The sequence below is a fragment of the Branchiostoma lanceolatum genome, chromosome 3, assembly GCF_035083965.1.
Source record: "Branchiostoma lanceolatum isolate klBraLanc5 chromosome 3, klBraLanc5.hap2, whole genome shotgun sequence".
Lineage (NCBI taxonomy): Eukaryota > Metazoa > Chordata > Leptocardii > Amphioxiformes > Branchiostomatidae > Branchiostoma > Branchiostoma lanceolatum.
In genome coordinates, this window is record NC_089724.1 from 25,252,871 (window position 1) to 25,273,958 (window position 21,088).

General features: G+C 41.5%; 2 protein-coding genes across 4 annotated transcripts in view; one reads left to right on the forward strand and one right to left on the reverse strand.

Moving 5' to 3' along the window:
- Positions 1-1,258: 1,258 nt before the first annotated feature.
- LOC136431202 (uncharacterized) lies at positions 1,259-7,661 on the reverse strand. Of its 3 annotated transcripts, none has more exons than XM_066422506.1 (5): positions 7,157-7,661; positions 5,533-5,678; positions 4,972-5,127; positions 4,298-4,477; positions 1,259-2,861 (listed from the first exon to the last, which is right to left on the reverse strand). In XM_066422506.1, exons 2-5 carry the CDS (start codon positions 5,629-5,631, stop codon positions 2,250-2,252), a joined length of 1,047 nt encoding a protein of 348 aa, XP_066278603.1. In that variant the 5' UTR covers positions 5,632-5,678; positions 7,157-7,661; the 3' UTR covers positions 1,259-2,249. The 3 variants fall into 3 exon arrangements, with proteins under 3 accessions (XP_066278603.1, XP_066278602.1, XP_066278601.1); XM_066422505.1 differs by lacking the exon at positions 7,157-7,661 and adding an exon at positions 6,410-6,630; XM_066422504.1 differs by lacking the exon at positions 7,157-7,661 and adding an exon at positions 6,490-6,622.
- LOC136431200 (uncharacterized) overlaps positions 6,881-21,088 on the forward strand; it is a 32,818-nt gene continuing 18,610 nt past the window's right edge. Inside the window, exons 1-4 of the mRNA XM_066422501.1 lie at positions 6,881-7,048; positions 7,586-7,657; positions 15,117-15,254; positions 17,420-17,569. Coding sequence (XP_066278598.1) covers positions 7,607-7,657; positions 15,117-15,254; positions 17,420-17,569 — 339 coding nt within the window. The 5' untranslated portion in view covers positions 6,881-7,048; positions 7,586-7,606. The remainder of the gene's footprint in view (positions 7,049-7,585; positions 7,658-15,116; positions 15,255-17,419; positions 17,570-21,088) is intronic.

Below are 21,088 nucleotides of genomic sequence, written 5' to 3' on the forward strand. Positions count from 1 at the left end.
AATTTGGCATAGGTTCCCCGGCTGGCCCCTATCCGGGGGCCATGGTGCCTCAAGTTCAACAAGTTGAAAAATACACAATGGTATTTTTTACTTGGAACAAGGCAGGTAATGATTCACATAACCTTGAATGATAAATAAATAACTTATCTATTGGGTTCATGACCAAAACAAATAAAGTCATATTCCATAATTTGAAACTTCACTGCTGGCATCAAGTTTAACATTTTTACAGGCATTTCTTTTCTTTTTACCCTCACCCTCTGTCTACAGATAATCCAAAATACTTTGATATCCTTAAAAGTCTTGCTCAATAGTATCAAAATGATCTGTTTGTGCCGACCCAGTCAAATATCTTCGGTTCCTTCGAAACGCGTAGTTCAAATTTCGCGCGTCAGGACCGCGCGGCGCCGCCATCCAATGACAGGCCGACCGCATGGGGAAAGCTTTGTGATTCGCCGCTGTGCAGTATAGACAGCAGCAAAATGAAAGTACATGTAGCACCATAACAACGGGCAGGTAATGAGCTTTGAAATGATACCGGTGACAAAAGGAAAATTTAATATTTTTTTTTAATAAAACTCCACTTGAATTGATTCATCAATTTTTGACCGTTAAAATCATCGCTTGAACAGGTATAAATATGACCGCAGGAAACAAGCCTTTCATTCTGCTGCGGTCTATTTTTCATAAACACCATGGCCGCCATTGAAAACAGCGAGCGTCCGGCGAGCGCTCACTTTCATCGACAAAGTTTTGGGGTTTGAAACATTTTACAAATCAAACAAATACACCACAAAGGAGAGAAACTTATATCCTTTATTTCTATGGGTAACTTTGCCACTAGGAACGGATAGTTTTTGTACCGCGGGTGTGGGAACATGATAGAAAATTCACCGACGATATTCGCGGTAGCATTGGAATACCTATATTTTCGGCTTACCGCTTAGTTCTTCAGGCATTATCCTGGCGCAGGTCTTAATTTTTGATTGTCGCACCGTGCGACCGTGATTTTAAATCTAATCGCATTCTCAAAAAACTGGTCGCATACATGTTGTGTGCGAGTCGCACTCACGAGCGCTGATGTCAGTGACTATTTTTAAGTCAACAAGTAACAAAGCTTTGGATGTTTTTAGTTTCACATTATTTAACAAAGTTTAACAGTGAAATTATGTACTTACAGTAACAAAGACACAGTAAATAATATACATGTATATCGTAGATCTATCATTTTGAAACAAATGTACATTCAAGTAAGGTGGACTGTCTTAGCCTGTTTTAATTATCAAGTTGCATTTAGATCTACTAAGCCCAGGAATTGGAAAATGTTAAAGGTTTCACTTATTAGTAAAACATTACTGATGTTCAACAAGACACTGTTTTTGCCATCACCCCTTTAAGCTTGAAATTTCTGTTCCCATCAATAAACAATGGAAGATTATAATGTGCCTACTGTACAACACTTTACTACAACTTTCAGTAATTGTGGTCTTGCCAGTGTTTTGTAACGCCAATAATGTGTTAACCAAAACATGTTTTGCATCATAATCAAAACATTGTTAATAAATTAGTGTTGTATAATAAAGAAATGCAGGTTCAGTACTGAATACACCATGTAGAACACACTGTAATCCCTGTTTTTTATTGGATTATATAAAAAAGTATGTTCAGATTTGATATAAATGAACCAATGGGATATGATTAATGCGTGTGCCTGTATATGGCTTGAGCAGAATTCTACATGAAAATGTAATGTAAAATATGGAAAATTCATGGCAGCAAAGTAAGAAAAGCAATTGTAACAAATTGTATGTTACTGACAGTGAAAGATAATTAACAGTACAATTACATGTAGTAGCAACACTCTCCTCAGAAAGAACAAATAGCAGTATTCCTGAATGAGGATTTCTACTTTCTAAGTTAAGTGTATGATTGTACATGATGTTTATATGATTGTATAATATTTCACCGAATGAGATACAGAACGTAAAATGTATGTTGCAACCATTAACTCACTGCAATGCATTCTGTCATAAATACAGATACTTTGAAATACGATGTCCTAAGTAACTTCTTGTTTGCATATTTCCTGCTACTTTTAGTTAAAGGTTTTGTCTTTCTGCTCAAGACACAGGACCTGTTTTACATTGAGAAAGGAAATTTCCTTCTCTGCCATGTTTTGTTTCCCCAAAAAGTCTTACTGCCCTCCTACTTGTGACAGGAATTACAACTACAGCAATATGCCTTAAACTTTACACACCCTGTTGAATCAGCTTGCGAATGGTAGCTTTCAGGGGTTCGTAGTTCTTTGCATTTCCCTGTGACAAAGTTCCCAAACTGTCGATTTTCCACACCCCAGTTTTACGTGAGACCGAGCACATGACAATGGCCTGAGAATAGGCAGCATGGCTCATTTTATCACTACACAACTGTTTATTCTTATTTGATGCTTCAAAGAACCTTAGGCTTGGGTTGGGATACTTGGAAATGTTTGGCGACTCCCAAGCACTCAGAGTGAAGAACATATGACTGACATTTTTGGGTATTTCTTTGAGCTTAACATTAATAGTGTGATGGCCTTTCCTGTTATAGTCATCCATAACATCTCCAGAGTGACAGACGACACCACCATTGTAGAACCTGTGATTGTAATCTACAACAGCCACAAATGATGTACCACTGAAAAGCAAGCAAGAGGCATCCAAATAGTCACGCCCACCATAAGGATACCCCCAGAACAGGTCAAAGATGACATGGTTGAAATGTTCCGGGATGGCGAACAGCATGATGATCAGGTGGACAGTGCTGTGTGGCTGCACTCCGTAGTCCCCCATTTTTGCCAGTTGTCCACTGTCGGTGTGTGTCTGTGGTAAGGATATTGAAAAACAATTCAGGCACATAACATCATCATTTGATCTTCATACTATGAGAACTAAACTAAAAAAGATGATTCAATCATACTTGGACAGATCAATATACAGATATGCAATTTTTGGTAAAAGGTTAATACATGCATGTCAGGAATTGCTTGCAATGCAAAAACAGTAAATGTATAACGTTGGGTAACATAAATTCGCGGGGTACTTAAATTCGGGATTTTTCGAAAACGGGGTATTTAGGGATATGTGCTAGATGCAACATCAGTAATACCGCTAGAAATGCAAACTTGACAGACTAACGTATTCACAACACTGTCTGAAAAGCTTCGATAACCATGTATTAGAAGTTGGCTACGTCAAAAACTCTCCGTCCCTTATTGTCACAGTCTGAGGGCTTCGTGGGAGAATAATATTACATAGTTGTTCGCTGGTTTGTAAGACAAATGTCACATCCGCTTCCTGCTCAACACAATTATTTACAATACAACTTATTAGAATCTCTTTTGCTAACCTACAACTGGACTCTAAGTGTGATTAATCATCAAAACGCCTCTTTGTTGCTACAACCAATGGCTCCGGCACTACGGTGAATTTTCCCGCCGCCATATTCGTTACCCAGAATCCTGCTATTCGGCAGACGACAAACGTTTGCGAGGAACACTTTTTTGTCTAAATGTTGTGTGTGATAGTGGACTGATGGCGATATTTTCCTCAAAGTTTGCTCTTAGCACAAGCAGAAACACATGGACATAGTCGTATTACCATTTCTACGGCATCCAGCTAACGCCCCAATGAATAATGTACAAATTTCCATGACGGTGGGGATCGACTATGAGTGACGTTCTACCGACTCAACAAACGGGATGTTAGAAGGCCTGATGTGTGGGGTACGGCCGTTTTTTCGTGCACTTTTTTTACTTGGACACGTCTATATCCATAGCACTCTCCTCAAGCCAAGGATGGAACGAATAGCTGCTGTATAAAATATAATTAGCGGTAAGATATTCAAGACGAATCTTCTCTCCCGAATTAATGTTCACCCCTGTCCGACAGCACCGTCATTGTGCGTGCGGCGGACGGTAGTTTGAAGTTGAAATATTATGGTGTCAGCACGACTAGAGACAAAATCTACCATATGTATGATTAGTGCAAAGATAGTACATGATACTGACAGAATAATAGAAAAAAAGGATGGTTTATTGTTCTGCTAGATTGATTTCAGTCAACCATTATCGGAAAAATCCCGAATTTATGTTACCCAACGTTACATAAAAGTAAGTATATATACAAAAGTACAAAAATGTAGCTCATGGAAAAGTGCTTCTACATGTAAATGTAAAAAGAAGTTGAGATGAAACTTGAAGAATGAAGATACGATGGCAACAAAATGTCAACATATATTTGCAGTCTTGTTCGTGTACCTTCAACTCCACTTCATTGTAAATGAGTCGCTGCTTCTCCACATGATGTAGAAGCCTTTGCTGTATCTCCAGTTTTATCTGATGGATTGTTGTTGAGGGGTTGTAGGACAGGCTGATACTCTCTCCATTCATCATCACCACAGAGATCTTCTGAACCCCTCCTGATGCTCCTGCTGCAGCCTGTAGAACAAACAGATTGAGGACACCCACATTTGAAATATTTCATTTGCAAATATTTCACCCAGTTTCCTAAAGAATCTTTCGCTCAGTGTAGTAACTTAGAGCTGATATTTTTACTGTTTAGGAAGTAAAAAGATTTTATTGGCTTACATGATACAGTCAAAAAGATAAGGTTGCCAAAGTAAGCTAAGACATGAGCAGTGAGAGTACAGTCATGTATATGATTTTGTGTAGACACATGTATACTATGGTCCTGTCGTACAACAAACAGACCACTGGCTTCTCATATACATTTGTACATGTATTGGAAAACCATATCAGGAACAAATGTACATACCTTGCCTTGCCTACCTGTACATACATACCAACATTTTTTAAATCAATCCCAAAGGGATCACTCCCAAGTCTCTAAAACTCTTTTTAGGATCACTAGGATGGGAAACACAATTAAGCTTCTATGAAAGATTTTAATAGTGAAACTATTTCTTGATTACGGTAGTGTAGTCCACAGTGGAAGTACTGGTGTACTCAGCAAACAGTCGGTTTACTGTTGCCTGGAATTCCTTCAGCCGTGCACAGTCACCAGGTACTTTCTCCGGGCAGGTAGGGTGTGGGCATTTCTTCTGCTGCTCAACTACTTTGATCAAACACTGAAAATCAGGAAGAAAAAAGAAAATAAAGGCCTTGACTTGACTTGAGGAAACACAATGAAACATATGAAGGCAATGAATATCAAAAACTCGGACAGCATGATGACATTAGAATATCAAGTACAAGAATACAGTAAAATATCAGTACATGAAATCGGCAGTAGACATATATGATTTATCCATTCTAATTGTTCAAAACCCATTTAAAATCATTAAATCAAAGAAACACTAGAATGCAGATACATTTTTGTACCATTGGAATATTGACATAACTACTGTACATCAATATTAAACCATTATTACATAAATCACTTTTACTGCAGTTTGGCTTGTTCAGAACACAGAACTGAACACCTTGAGGGTTTAATTTTTTTTCTAAACTGAAAAGTAATGCAATGTACATACCCTGAAGCAGTGAAGAGGTGGGTGGCGACATGTGTCCAGTATTGTGACTGAGGGGAACTCCTTTGACAGTTTCTCTGTCTTACAGCCAAGGCACTTCATCTTTTCTAACTTTACACAGCTGCTTTAAGTCTAAGATGACTAGAAATCTGTAAGAAAATAAAAAAAATGAAATAATAATGAACGTGGTGTCTATCCAGTTTGTAATTGTCAGGACTGAATACAATAACATAGCACTAAACACTCATGATCAGAATTTGCCAAAGGAGCTAGTTAGCCAGCCAGAGAATTCAAGGTACATAATATGACAGCTGGTCCTGAAGTCTAATCTTCAAGCAGATGTTTATGTACAACATCACAACGTTTTCTGAGTCATGGTGAGGATAATGAGCTGTAGACCTGGCAGTCTGAAAACGTTACTATTTTCCACCCCGACGTCTGCTTGGAGATTACCTGAAGTGTGCCTCAGAATGAAGTAAACTCGTCTGACATTTTTGTTTTGAATTACAATAAAAAAAAGCTTCACATGCATGGAAATGGTGCAACCCTGTCCCCTTTCACACCCTCTGTCCTATACTACCTTCAAGGCTTGCCACAGTAATCAGTGTCAGCTTTATGTACCAATGTATTAACGTTAGATTCAGAGGGAAGAAATTACTGTAACGTTATATGTAACGTTACAGGGCATTACAATTGTTTTAAATGATAAGGTGGTATGGCGATATTTTATAATAGAGATACCAGCCGGAGCCCCTGAGGTTAAACTTACGGGACCCCTTTAGTTGGTGAAAAAAACACTAAAGAATCGTGATACGCCATATGCTGTCTACTCCTTGGTCTACCATACAAGAACCCAGACAATGAACGGGTGTTTACTTACGAGAACGAGTCTAGGGGGCAAAACTAATTATGGTACGCTCAAACATGACGATGAACTCTATACTACCATGGATGCGGTACCTTGCCTTCCCGGTCGGCCTGGATAACAGTATGGATGTGCACCCGGAGCAGCACATGGGTATTTTTCACTGTGACGTGGTTTAAAATACTCCTTTCCCTCACAAAGAAGTAGAAAGAGGAACTTGAAACGTCTGTTGTCAACAAGTTTCGTACGAAACCATTACACCATCCTTTGGGAATTCATAGGTCACGGCGGTCAACACTCCGGAGTGCTTCTATTGGTCCACGTCACGGTTACCGGGGCGTTCAGTTTCGGTCACGCGACTGGCAAGCTTCATAAATTATGAAAAACTGAAAAGACTCAGGCAAGCGTAAATTTTATCAGACGGTACAGCGCCCGGATCAGAGCTCGAACATAGCAATCGCGTCCAGATCACTAGAAGAGAGCAAACCCGTCGGTTTTCTCTGTAGTTTTGGGATCTTTTGGGGATCGGGAGACTTCCGTGAAGTTTGTAAGAGTAGCGCAGGAAAGTACAATCACGAGGCGATGGTGACTGAACTGCGACCCGCTGTGCTGAGATCGCGGGAGTAGCGAGCCATCTTCTCGAGTTTTGAGCAAGTACGTGGGCTTTTTGTGTGTCCTAGTAACGTTTTGTACCATCTAACATCTCTGTTAGTAGTTTTTAAGCAAGGAAGGTTCATGTAAAGTAAGATTTTTGATACTCACGGTTGCCTGGTGGGTAACAGATTTTGGCGGTCTTCAGCACAAGTCCTTCCGCCTGTTGTGAGTTAGAGCGGGCGGGGTATCTCCAGGGAATGGTTTGGCGGGAAACTTTTGACCACGTGCCTGGTGTCTGGTTCACAATCAGCATAAAATGCGACCTGGTGATATGATGCAGTTCTTTCTGTCGCCTTTCTACAAAAAAATACGACCTTGGCGATGACTGACGACGCCCTATATGATCTCTCTTGACGCACACAGTACAGTAGTATTCACTCTTTTTGTAATATGAAACTGAAACTTACCTTATTGTTTAGGGGAGCCCGCTTCGACCAGAATCGTCCCATTACTAGTAGTTTTTCTCTTCTTGTATATCACGATTGATAAGGGATTGATATTAGGGTGCTTACAATGGTATTTTCCTGTTTTGCCCAGAACCAGTCGGGGGCGTGAACAATGGCTGACAAACAACCTTTGCTACCTGCTGCTGACGTGGAAGGTGATCAGGTGAGTTAAAGTCCAGGATGTGAAACTACTGAGTCATCTATTGATTTGCTCTTTGTTGTAAATTGTGCACTTACTGCCTTTTGTACTACATTTGTATGTTGGCTGCAGGTGACAAAAGTCAAAACTGTAATTGAAGAGGGTCTGCATGGGGGGTCCTGGCAATGCATAACGGTAAATTCAGGCCCGCCGATAACGCTTAACTGTAAATTCAGGCCCGCCGATAACGCTTAAACGGTAAATTCAGGCCGGCCGATAACACTTAACGGTAAATTCAGCAGATTTAGAACATGAGATACCCCTGAAGTCTGAGTGTGAAGACGATGGTTGATTGCCACTCGTCGCCCTGATCTTGTGGCAAGAGTGAACTGCAACTGTCAGCAACTGTTCAGTTGCCGACAGTCCCATCCCAGGACTGATGGTTTGCTACGGGTGGTAAGCCATGCATTCATGCACGCCTGCTCCGAATAGAGCTGTGTACCAGTACAGTGTACCGATACAGTACCGGGTACAATCAATTAGGTACAGGTCCAAAATACCTGACCCTGCTGTATCAGTACTGGACCTGACTCAGGGGATGGCCACTTTGACAGATAAAATTACTATGAAATTACCGTGACAGTGCTCTAAAGCACAGAAAACACATTTGCATGGCTGGAGTCAAATTTTCATCTGTGTTTTCATAAAAATAATACCTAGCACAATCAAATATTATGTTTTTACCAGTTCAAACATGCTTTTGTCCTTATTGAAAATCTAGCATTTTCCGAACAAGTAGTTTAGGTACAGGTTCAGGTCCGGACCTGTACCTAAACCCGTGTACCTGTACCTGTACCTAAAATTTGTTTAGGTACACAGCTCTAGCTCCGAACCCTTTAAAGTCGGCAGGAAATTTCATAATGGTGGGACTAACATGCCCGTAGCCAGGGGGGGTTCGGGGGGTTCGGACGAACAGGCTTGAAGGTCCACTTTCACAGGCTTGAAGGTCCACTTTTTAATCTTCAAGATTTTGTTCAGGGCGGACTTTTTGTATCACCAGCAATGCCACAGAGGCTAGAATCCTACAGAAAACTTTGTCTCTGATTTTTCCTCTGAAATTCTCTCAAAAACACAGGAAATGCCCTTTCAGAAGGTTCAATTCTTAGAATTTGAAACGCTTGAGGGTCCACGTCCAAGGATTCATTTTCAAGGTGGACTTATTTGTATCACCAGCGAAGCGGAAACCTTAGAAAAACTGATAACTTTGTCTCTGATTTCTTTCTTTGAAATCCTCTTAAAAACACGGCAAATGCCATGCTCCCGGGAAAAATTCTTGACACGCTGAAACGCTATTTCTTGTATTTCGAAGGTCAAATAATGGTAATGTAAGTTAAGTTTAATGATATCTCTGTTTGTGAAAAAATACAGAAGAGTTTCAGCTTGAGTTTTGGGGGGTGACGCCCTCCTGAAAATATTTTTCGTGAAACGCTTAATTTCCTGAATTTTGGGTGGAAAACTTTGCTGGTAGAGTAAAAAACAGACAGAAGTGTTTCAGTTGAATTTTTTTGGGGGTGGGGGCGCTCTCCCGACATGTTTTCGCCGGAGCCGCGTGCTCCCCAGAGAAAATGTTGAAATCTTGACCCACTGAAACGCTATTTCCTGCGTAAGGAGGAATTACTCAATAACGCTTAAGCATTGAATTCAGGATGACAAATAACACGCTACGTAGGATTAAAACGACCAGTAAGGCTTCACGGTTAATATACCGATAACACTTAATGGTAAATTCAGGGCGGCCGGCAACGATTAACGGTGAATTAAAATCGCTCATAACGCTTGTTTGTATCATATCTAGCCTTGCAACATTGCTGTAATTCTATATTCTCTTGCTCTATCTAATTTATACTATTGTCTAGTAAAGTTTGAAACAGGAAAAACATGCATGTGCACATGTTTGTTAAAAAATCAAGTGACAAGTGAATTTACTTCATTGAAATTGGAACAGCAACAGTACTTATTCAAACTCCCTCCCTCCCTCCCTCCCTCCCTCCCTCCCTCCCTCCCTCCCTCCCTCCCTCCCTCCCTCCCTCCCTCCCTCCCTCCCTCCCTCCCTGTTTTTCGTCGTGTGAAGGTCGGGGTGATTCGCCCACGTTCTGGTGGTAGTCAGTTTCACAATCGGTTTATGGGTTGGGAATGACATGGTAGAGATTTGTCTACGGCCTTGGGGTGAGTTATGGGTAGGTTGGAAACTACTTGGGAGTAAGTCAGCAGTAGTGTTTATGGCTGGTTAAGACTTACTCCTCAACACCAGACGAACACTAGCCGACCGTGCCAAACACCAGCCGAACACCAGCTAACCCATTCCAGACCCTCCGTCCAGAGCCGAATGTTTAAAAAATTTTAAAACATTCGGCTGGCGCAGTACATGTATTACACATGTTTTAGTTACCGACACAACCTCCTTGTTGTACTACCTTGTTGTTGTTAAGTGTTATATTGGAAAAAATGCGGACTCTAGTATTCGCCCTTGCTGTAGTAAGGTTTTTTGATGTACGCTCCAGACATCATGGTGCATATCAGTCACCTGTTGTTTGATATGCTTACGAACAGAAGACCATTCTGAGTCTTTTGCTGTGTGTCTGGCCTGTTGGCGGATCGTGTGGCACGTGTGTGTTCATGTTATTATTTTCCTCCGTCCTCTCCACCAATGCCCTACATATTTCCCACAACTCAGAAATTAAAGTTGATCCAAGTATTGACTTTTTACCAGGTTGCAGGATTCTGACTTTGTCCGTTTCCAAAAGATATAGTACCATCTTATGGCACGCTCGTATCCAGCGCCCCAGAGAAGCCATAGGTTTAAATCGTGGGCTTAGAAATAAATTTATGTCAGATCAAGCTCAACAAAATAAACTTTCCGGAATTCACAGCTGTCTGTTTTGTTTTGTTTGTTGGCAGATCCTCAGTGTAGCTACGTGTATGTGTGCACGCCAGTATGGGCGATCTTCTACAGTTACCCGTTATTTCTTCTAACTAGCACGGCCTAAAACAAGACGCAAGTTGACGATTTTGGTGGTTAAAATGCTGTACAATGGTGATACGTTCTAAGAAACGAAGATTTAAAAAGTACCTTATTGTTGGCGCTGTTAAGATACCCCTTCACAAAGGGGAGTTATGTCACGGAAGGGATTTAGCCACGGAAGAGAGTTTGCTACGGAAGCGAGTTTGGCATTCCTGATTCTGGGACGAACGTAGCCGGCCGCGCCAGTTCTTAGCGGGAGTGTTTCCCCTCAGATACAATAGTGCGGGAACACACCGCATCACAACGCGTCAAAGCAAACGTATCAACATAAATACTTTTCCGTTAGACCAGTGTTCTTGCCAGCCTGAAATTTTTTCCCGTCATTTCAATTTTGCTTTGGGGAAGAACATATCAAGCGCCGAAGGCGCGAGGCGTCGCGCCGGAGGCGTGACCATTCTAGGGGGGTCCTGGGGTATTCTCCCCCGGAAAATTTTGAGATCTAGACCCTCTGAAACACTATTTCCTGCATTTTGAGGGACAAATTTCCTGGTAGAATAAGCTTAGTTTAATGACATCTCTTTCGATGAAAAATTACACAAGGGTTTCAGGCTTAATTTTTTGGGGAGGCGTGCCGTCATCGCGGAAATATCAAATGTTCACAACTTTACACACAAGCTACACTTCTATGTTGTATACAATCGGCAGATAAAATAAAATTTAGCACAACAAAACTTTATTACGTATCAGCTACGTCCTACAAAAAATACACACAGAATAAGTCGGCAAAAATAAAACACAACTTTTCAACACTGTCTTCTTCCGTATGCGCCCTGTAATCATCGAACATAATGAGGAATTTGACACCCTACTTTGAGAAAGAACGCAATAAAGACGTCCATTTTTTTGTACCATGTTTTCCACGGTTAATTTCTCCGGTAACTGCACTGAATGTGTTCAAAAGTTGTCGATTCAAGCCTTCCAACAGCCGATTCGTCGATCCTTGCGATTCCCGCCATTCCCCTAACATCTCGCAAATTCATGCTTAGCTGAAATCTCGCGAGTAGCGAGACTCGCATGTCATTGGTCGTTTTTTCTTGACGCGACGGAGACGTGTGCTGTGATTGGTGGATTACAATATCTGACGCCTGTTTACCATTTCTTGCGGGAAGAAAGCATGTTACTCAGCCGCCGCGGCTTGAACTTTAATACTGTTAACACAGATTACAGAAAGCCTGATAGCTATAGGAGTATTTCTGAATTTTAAGGCTTCTTTGATGACAATAACTGACGGTGAACCGAGAGGGACAAAACAGAAATAAACGTCAGCCTGATGCGACCGGCCAAAACTGTAGTGGGGAGGGCGGCGCATGACGCCGAGTTTTCGGCGGCCACCAAATATTACTAGCAACCTCCACGGCGCTCTCTGTGTGTTGCTGGGGTTGTCGCCGGCGGGCATTAGAGATCATTAGAAATGATCTAGATTGCCCTCGTCACGAACTTCCGCTGATCCTCTGGAGTTTTTGAAAATTCTAAGCTGTCTAAATATCTTCACACACCGATTTTTGTCCATTAAAAATGACAAGTTGGGCAAAAATTTTGCCCGTCATGAGCGACAAAAACCCGTCAAATGACGGGAGGACAGGCGCTGGCGAGAACACTGCATTAGACAAATTTGCACCATTAGTATTTAGTTTAATGTTATACAGTAATTATCTTCGCCGAGTACTTGTACTCGGAGAAGATTATGTTTTCGGTTGAAAAATCTGTTGGGTGGGTCTGAATGTATGTCAGGAGCATAACTCAAGAAAGCTTCAATGAATCTTTATGATTTTCGGTAGGTGTGTAGTAGTTGTGCAAAGGAAGGTCAAGTTCGAAAATGGTTCACCTTGCGTTTTTCAACGGTACTGCAGCGGACTTTGCATTTTTGTGTGTCTGTATGTAGGCTTAAAAAGTGACGGAAACGTTGATGGATCTTCATGATTTTTTGCAGGTGTGTAGATGTTGTGAAAACGGAGGTCAAGTTCAAAAATGGTTCCCCTTGTATTTTCCGTCGGTACTGCAGCGGGCTTTGTGTGGATGTGTATTTGTATGTCGCCAGCATAACTCAAGAAGCTGTTGATGGATCTGTATGATATCTAGTGGATGGGTAGGGTTTACAGAAAGGAAGGTCAAGTTCGATAATGGGCCTTCTAAAGGGCACCTAAGGTACTGCAACAGAGCTTCAAAATTTGGAGGCATATTTTCTGAAAGTGCTATGGTCATGATTTTTGTGTGGTAGATAGCTCATGTCACAGAAAGTAAATTCTGTAAATTTGGGCCCCCTAGCGGCTTGTTTAGAACTGCAGTGTGTGTTTTTGTTTTGACATTCGGACATGAATAACTTGAGAAGGGGTCGACAGATCGTCGTGATATTTGGTACTTACAGAGCTCAGATGGTGCTTTACATAATCAATGACTAATTATGCAAATCAGGAGCTAATTTGCATAATAAGAAAGGAAAGTTTGTTAAACCACTGCATTTCATAATCGGACATAGGACTGTCAAGTCATGTAACCAGATGGCCTTGCATAAACGTACATGTAGGTCAAATAAATAAACTATCCTCCAAGCAGAGGTGTGGGTCCTGCTGGTTTTTAACGCGTTCAGTTTAGGCATTTTTGTTCACCACGATTGGCGACATAATGAAAAGGGGACAAAATAGAAAGCCTGACAAAAACAACTAAAAACGCGTCAAAAACCAGCCAGACCCACTCCTCTGCTTGGAGAGTACACTGTACCAAAACTACACCACTGCTAGGTGCGGAAAAGTCACATGTACATGTACTATGTCTTTCAAAATGTGTATGATATGGAATAAAGGTTTTTTCTATTCATATATATTGACCATTTCATCATCACTTTCAGCTTACAACACTGCAATATCGTACCTTTGTGGCCCATATAATATCAACATACTCATATTTTTTCATGACCAGTTATAACATATACATTTGTATCAGCACACTCTACACATATACTAGTCCTGTACCACCAAATGATTTTTAACCCCATCTAGACTGGACTCATTCGCCCCATCGTAACTTCCAAATGGTATGGTGCATGATCAAATTTGCAGGGGGTGATAAGCATGTAAATATTAATCACTCTCCATAATAAGCCTTGATTATTTGGCGAAGATAATGTGTTCGTGGAACTCTAGTTGATTAAAATGTCGTTTTATTTATGTGAATGCTTGGCGTGTCATTTTTTAACCACAACTTGGAATTTGTTTTTGGCCATTATTTCACGCTTGGATGCGGTGTAAAACTCACGCCGAAAACACCGCCATCTTTGTATCTTTTTGAGAGTCAGATTCTCGCGTCTATATTCATTTCAGTAAAACCTGACTCTTGTCGTTTGTCATGTCTTGAGATATGGCAGAAGCCATAGCGTCATCCGGTGGATCGAGGAGTCTCTACATAACGTCCTTACTTGGTCGCTGATTAGCGCTCGTAACGGTGAGACGACCGAAACAAGTTTTGTTTCAAGCCACAGCGGAATGCAATTTGGTAGCACAGGGATTTCCCCTTGCCCGTCGCAATCCCAATCTTTACTTTCCAGACATGCTAGAATGACATCTAGTTGAGTATCCCTAATTTCAAACTCCCAGATACCCTGGGAGTCCAGGCACCGTAATCGGATCCCCGCACGCGCGCCCAAGCTTTCACGGCCCACCCTCCCGCTGCCCCCCGAAGACTGACCCCGCCCCACTCTCCGCTCAGACCCAAACTCCGCTATCCGATTACTCCGCTATCCGATTACCGTGTATGGCTAGCAGACCTTGGGTTTACAGCGGAGAGTGGGGCGGGGTCGGTCTTCGGGGGACAGCGGGAGGGTGGGCCGGGAAAGCTTGGGCGCGCGCGCGTTGCTTGGTGGCTAGCCGATATACGGTGCCTGGCCCCCAGGGTAACTCCCAGATAGCATGGAAATTACGGCGGACTCTTTCCGTCCACCTGCGCTTGCTTGCTTCCATTGTTATCTGGAATTCAAACCTGCCGCCGGGTAATTGTGAGGCGGCGCGCAGCTGACCCATGACGGGGGCTTCGCACGCCGGCACAATTCCTACCTTCTTTCTAAGCGCAGTTTGACTGCGGGGAGATTAGGTAACAATTGGGTGTTAATAACCTTGTTCAGGCCCGTCTTAGCGCAGATCCTACGGGGCCGGCTGGAGCTTCTCTGGCTGACTGGAGCTTCTCTGGCTAGCATTTACGATTTTCGCGCCCCGTGTAGATCTGCTTGGAGATTAACCATTATACATGTATCTAGTGGTCACATGGCTAGCTTGTTTTTTGGTGATGAAATACAAGTTGTGTAGTATTCTCTGATTATAGTGGGTATCAAGCTGTGGACCTGTGTAAAATTAATGTGATTGCCATTTAGTTCTACTAATAATGTAACAGAAGGTTGGGTTTTTTTTGTAGGGGCAAGATCTAGAAGGACAGAACAAAGATGTCAAATATCCACCACCAGAGACTTCAACCTCCTCTGTACAGTTTCAACAATGCAATGAAACAGAGGACAGTGACAACAGGACAGTGCAGAGGTACACAAACAAGCCTGTAAGTCAATTACCGGTAGTCCATTTCTCATTCTTGTTATCCAGGGAACCTCGTTTCCAAGTTAGGCTAGCATACTCTCATTTCCCAAATAAACATACCCCCCGGAATTAAAGTACCCCCCGGACAAATCTTCAAAATCTAATAAACATACCCCCCCGGAATAAACCTACCCCCCGGAAAATTACCAAATTGTCAGGTAAACTGCGTCCATGCTACTTCTGTCGGTGGGAAACAAGATGATAAGCAGGTATCTTCTTTTAATTCATTTATGCCTGTGGACCATTCACATAAATATTGAACATAATAACTACAGATCTCGTTGAAATTATAATCTTCCTTGCCACTTGGAAAAATATGGTAATGTTGAAAAATTGGGTTCCCCAATTTTGACCCATAACTTAGGGCCAACGGTGCTTTCAAATTCCACAACTGAAAATATATGTATGATACATATGCATGCATTTTCTACTTGGAACTTGAAGCAAGTGATCAAGGAAAATAATTATTAATAATTACAAACGGGGGCGCCCTAACATGTTACGCGCCCTAACATGTTACGGATTTTTTACTGATCTTATTTTGCACGTGTTTGTGTCCAATGACTATGCTGATAAGGAAGGTATATAACCCAAGTTCATGCACATAATTGTCATTTGCATTCAAAACATATGTGTACATATTCATTTCTTGTTTTGTCGAAAAGTAGTATCTTGACAATAATGATGGTAGCGCTGAGTAGAGGGTCACTGCGTAGCTAGACGGCCCGGCACCTAAATATACGACCTGTGCCAAGCAGATACACAAGTCATACAACTATCATACACATAAGAAATATAACTTCATAAAACACTAAAAATTTGGGTCTTTAAGTGTTTGTTGAGAAGAAAACCGACCAAAGAAAAACAACGCAAACATTGCTGTCGTCTGGCTTCTTTGTTTTCCCGCCATCTTTTTGGGCCGCGATGGTGGCGGAACGATTCAACGCACAGCTTTGTTACGCTCTAACATGTGATTGGTACCGTCCATGAAAACGAAACTGAATACAGAGATGGCGAAGATATTTCCCAATAAGTAGACGGAGTATTGTTGATGTAAGTGGTGTCGTTTTTTCGTGTTCGTTTTGAATGTGTTCAAAATTCATTCATTAAAACCTGACCACTCTCTGGCAACCAGCAATGGACCGCCGTGAATTTGAGCGCGTAAAAAAGCGTAACATGTTAGGGCACGTCCGGTTAGTAATACTAGATATATAATCTACCTTGCTTGTACCAACCTCCTTGCTTATACTCAATCATATTTTCTAAAGACATAACCCCAATTTAAACAAATATTAACACCCCAAAAACAAACAAAATAGGGTTTTGTCTTTAAACTTTTGCTCCATAGCGTCGGGAACAAAATTTTTGTGAGAAGCTCAGATTTTGAGTTCTCGTAGTTAACATAATTATAAATTGCTTTTATCTTCTATGTCTATCGTCGCTCCAAAATGTAATATTTTTTACGCGTTTATGGTATCATTTTAAAGATCGTAATCCGCATACTGCAATATGCTGCTACTTTTATTGTCACCACGCCTGATCCATGTTAGTGGTGGCCATGTTTCGAGGGTGATGCATGCTGTTGTTTACCGCGGAACAACAGTTGCTGTTTAAAAGGTACTTAGCGGCACGATAATCATGATGAATGTTCTTTCCCCTGGAAAATTTTACACCCAACCGAGAGCGCAATCGTTCCCAGCGTGCCAGACGGTAATTTTTAAATTGCAATATTATGGTAATTAGCAGGACTAGAGAGAAAATTTATAACATGTATAGCACAAGTGACAAGGATGATCTATGATATAGACACATAACTGAAAAAAGTTTGCTTTATCGCTTCTTCAGATTGGTTTCAATTCAATGAACTAGTATCAGAGAAATCCCGGTTTTAGGTGAACTAACGTTAGATTCAGACTGCATACTATAGCTACTTTACTCGCATGAACCCTAGGTTGAAAAAGGTGAATATGTTTTTTTTGTAAGATTAAGAGCAGGAAGCTAAGTTATACACTTGATTGTTACAATTACATGTAGGTATTGTAACAGAATGGTTACTTTTAATAGTCACTGCTCCAACAGATTAATGTCTCTTTTATAACCATGTTGCTTGGCTGTTAATTGCTACAGGACCAGGAGTTGCTCGAACCACCTGATGCATCACAAGTTAACAAAACAACAAATGGTGAAGCTGATAAAGTTCCAGATCCAGGAGAGTTTGTGGTCATAGGAAGCCATCAGGAAGCCATAGCAAGACAGCTCGCTTTTGAACAGACAAAGGTAAGGATTCTGATTTTATTTTTGGTATTACTTACAAAAAGTTATGGACTTTCCCTGCAAAAGTTCACTTTCAAAGGTGTCAATAGTGAAGTGAGCAGCCAGACCACACGTCTGTCCAAACATCAGACGCCACGGTGGTAGCTAAGGTTTCCAAATGATGAAAGGGGGGTACTGCCTCTTGCCTTCACTACCTTTAGGAGCCGTCTGTGATGGTAACGTGAAGTTGTGGCTGAATAAAGTCGAAAGAAAAGGCCCATATGTGTCTCCCAGCTTGACCATTTTCTTATTGTGCCTGCATGTGCAGGCAAGTAAGTCTTGGCACTTTCGTGATTCCGTCTTGAGTCTAGAACTAAAGTCTGTCGGTCATGATGATTGATGATAATTTTATTCGGTAAGGAACTCGCGGGCAACACCGAATTTCGTCCTTTATTTATTGTCAAATGTCACAGTACCCTGACTCTCAAGGCAGCACAGCTGATGTTTGAGAGTCAACAGTTGAGGACAGACAAATACATGGCAATCGCAATTTTGTCCTTATTACAAATGCGTTGTCAACATACTCATTAACTTGTTACAATTCCACTAATCACAATATAATTAATCAAAACATTTCGAAAAACTTTGCGCAGTTAGAATCCATACTTGTTTTACATCATGTTACCCATGTTTAGTCATTATCCCGTATTACATTACGTAAAGAGAGAGAGAACGATATAATAAGTTAAACATATAATACAATAAAATCAGTGCTGCTGGTACTACTGATTGATTGCCTTGTTATAGAGCCAAATAGCAGTATGCAGAAAGGAGTTGCTTAGCCTCTTAGTACGGGCTTTTTGAACGCTTATTCAAGTTATTGAACTAGTGTCTCTGAGTGAGAGTCCCGTGGCTCCTGTTCTCGTTGGTGGCACTAAGTCGTGTAGGGGATGGTCGTCACAAAGCATGCGTTGTAACAGGTGCACTGCTGCCTCTTCCCTCCTCGACTTCAGTGTGGGCAGGTCAGGCACGGGTTGTCTTCCTACCAAGGAAATGATGTGCAAAGCCCTGCGTTGCTTGCTCCTTTTACACCCAACAAGTAACACATGGCCGTATATATATATATTGGAGTACTCATACAAGTGCAAGATTTGTATTAGGTCCGTGACACTGGTGCCTAATCTTTTGTCAGTAGACGCACATAGTGTAATCTATGCGATGCTTTGCTGATCATTGAAGTAACCTGTTCGTTGAAGGTAAGGTTCTTATCTATGACGAAACCTAGTCCCTTAGCACAGTCCACAGATGGTACTGGTTGGCCTCTGAAATTGATCGTAGGAAGAATAGGAACAGATCTACTGAAGCAGATCTGGAGAAGCAGGTTTTTTCCACCATTCAGCATCGTCCTGTTGACTTCTGCCCAGGAGTTGAGGTGAGAAGACTCTTCCTCTACAGTTGTGTCCTGGTCATGACCAATGGGTCAACCAAAACCAAGAAAAAGAATGATGCAGTTATCGTCCACTCCTCATGATGTTTCAAGGCTGCTTGCCATGTCGGAATGTTGAGTTGAGTATGAGCAGGAGTCTGCAAACCTCAAATTGTGCTTGCTTACTTGCTTATGGCTGTCCGTCGTTGGCGACGATGACGTCAATTCCTGTGTGTCCTGCTGTGGCTGGCCAGGCCAATTCTGGACAGGCAAATCCTTCCGCATATGTCGCATGTGTGTTCACCTCCCGTGTGGCTCAAGGGCTGGTGCCGCTTGTATTGTTCTGACGTATGTACGGCTTTGTGTAAGGAACATATTAACTTCCGTTGATCCATGGTCACGTCTGGTAAGGACATTAGAATGGTTTGTTAAGCCCTGCTGTCTTGGTTACCGCATGTGTCGTCTTGGTTACCAAATGTGTCATCTTGGTTGAGGGCTCCGGGGCTTGAGACAAGAGTGGAGTACCAACCGGCTTTGGTAGAGAGGGCGTCAGGACAGGTTTCACCGAATGAGTACTTGCCATCTGTCTTGTTGAGGGCTTTTGAGATAGTGATCCAGAAATAAGACACTACACTGACATTTTAAGATACAATTTTCATATAAATAACTTTGACAGTCTCTGTTTACGTCGCAAACTAAAGCACGCTGATCAAAAAACGTGTCGAGTAGTCAAAGTGCACAGGAAAGAATTCGATCACCACTATCGGCAGCGCGGCGGAAGAATAATTCGTTCACAGAAGACATATTACACGTAAAAACAGCAATTATAACTTGACTTCCCTTGTGATATGTGTTTTGAGGCCGCAAAATCTCAGAAAGGCAGAAATTTGTTGGTAAACAATAGCATGTTTCGCCCATCGAAACATGGCGGCGGCACCACCAGGCGTAGTAAAACTAGCAGCATATTGCATATTGCTTTAAAATGATACCGTAAATGCGTGGAAAATATTACATTTTGGGGCAACGATAGACATGGAATTTTAGGAAGGTTTATATCTTAAGATAACCGTAAGAATTTCCAAATTTAGCGGTAAAGTGTGGTTTCTATTGTTAACATGTAATCGGTAACTTCTTAGTATGTGCGGTGTTAAACGCTGTGCTACTTTTACAGCTGTGCTCTGTTCAGTATTGTGGGCCCAACCGCGGGAACTCGAAATCCGAGCGTCTCACAAAAACTTTGTTCCCGACGCTATGGAGCAAAAGTTTATGGATATACATGTAACCCTTTTTTGGTGTTCATATTTTTTTTGGGGGGGGGGGTAATGTCTTTAGAAAATATGATTAGGTACAATTGATGATTTTGATTATATGTCAGTATTAAATAATATTTAAATGATAATGATATCCATGTACAACAATTTTCCTTGATCACTTGCTTCAAGTTCCAAGTAGAAAATACATGTATCATGTATACATTTTCACTTGTTGAATTTGAAAGCACGTTGGCCCCCGGTTTGATAGGGGTCATAGCGGGGAACCTATGCCCAATTTTGAAAATTATTACTAGTATCATATATTGCGAAGTGGCGAGGGAGATCATCATGATTTGAACAATTTGCAGCTATATGTACAGTTGTTATGTTCAATATTTTTAAACTTGATAGGTACCTGCTTAATCTTATTTCCCTTGGACAGTTGTATGGACGCAGTTTACCTTGACTGTCAATTTTGAAATTTTCCAGGGGGTACTTTTATTTCAGGGGGTACTTATATTAGATTTTGAAGATTTGTCCGGGGGGTACTTCTATTCCAGGGGGTACTTCTATTTGAGAGGTGAGAGTATGCAACTGCTGAAAAGCCCTCACCTCGCGCAAAGTCAGGTTTGTTTGCTCAAAGTCAGCTCATCTCGAGCTTTGTTCGAACGTCCGTGTCTGTACAGATGTTGTTTGACTCTGCCACCACGTAATCTCGTTCTGTCTCGCACATGTGATGTAATTTCACGGTGTTCAATTCCCACATATCATCAAATCAAATCAAAGTTTATTGCACAACAACTGTAACAGGTACAATGTATGGCAAGTTCGTGGTAGTACAAAATGTCAAGACATCTAAAGTAT

Coding starts and splice junctions, on each gene's coding strand:
- LOC136431202 (XM_066422506.1), bottom strand. CDS start 5,631: ATGAAGTGCCTTGGCTGTAAGACAGAGAAACTGTCAAAGGAGTTCCCC. Junction 5,128..5,532: donor CACCTCTTCACTGCTTCAGG/GTATGTACATTG, acceptor CCTGATTTTCAG/TGTTTGATCAAAGTAGTTGA. Junction 4,478..4,971: donor CCACTGTGGACTACACTACC/GTAATCAAGAAA, acceptor TTTGTTCTACAG/GCTGCAGCAGGAGCATCAGG.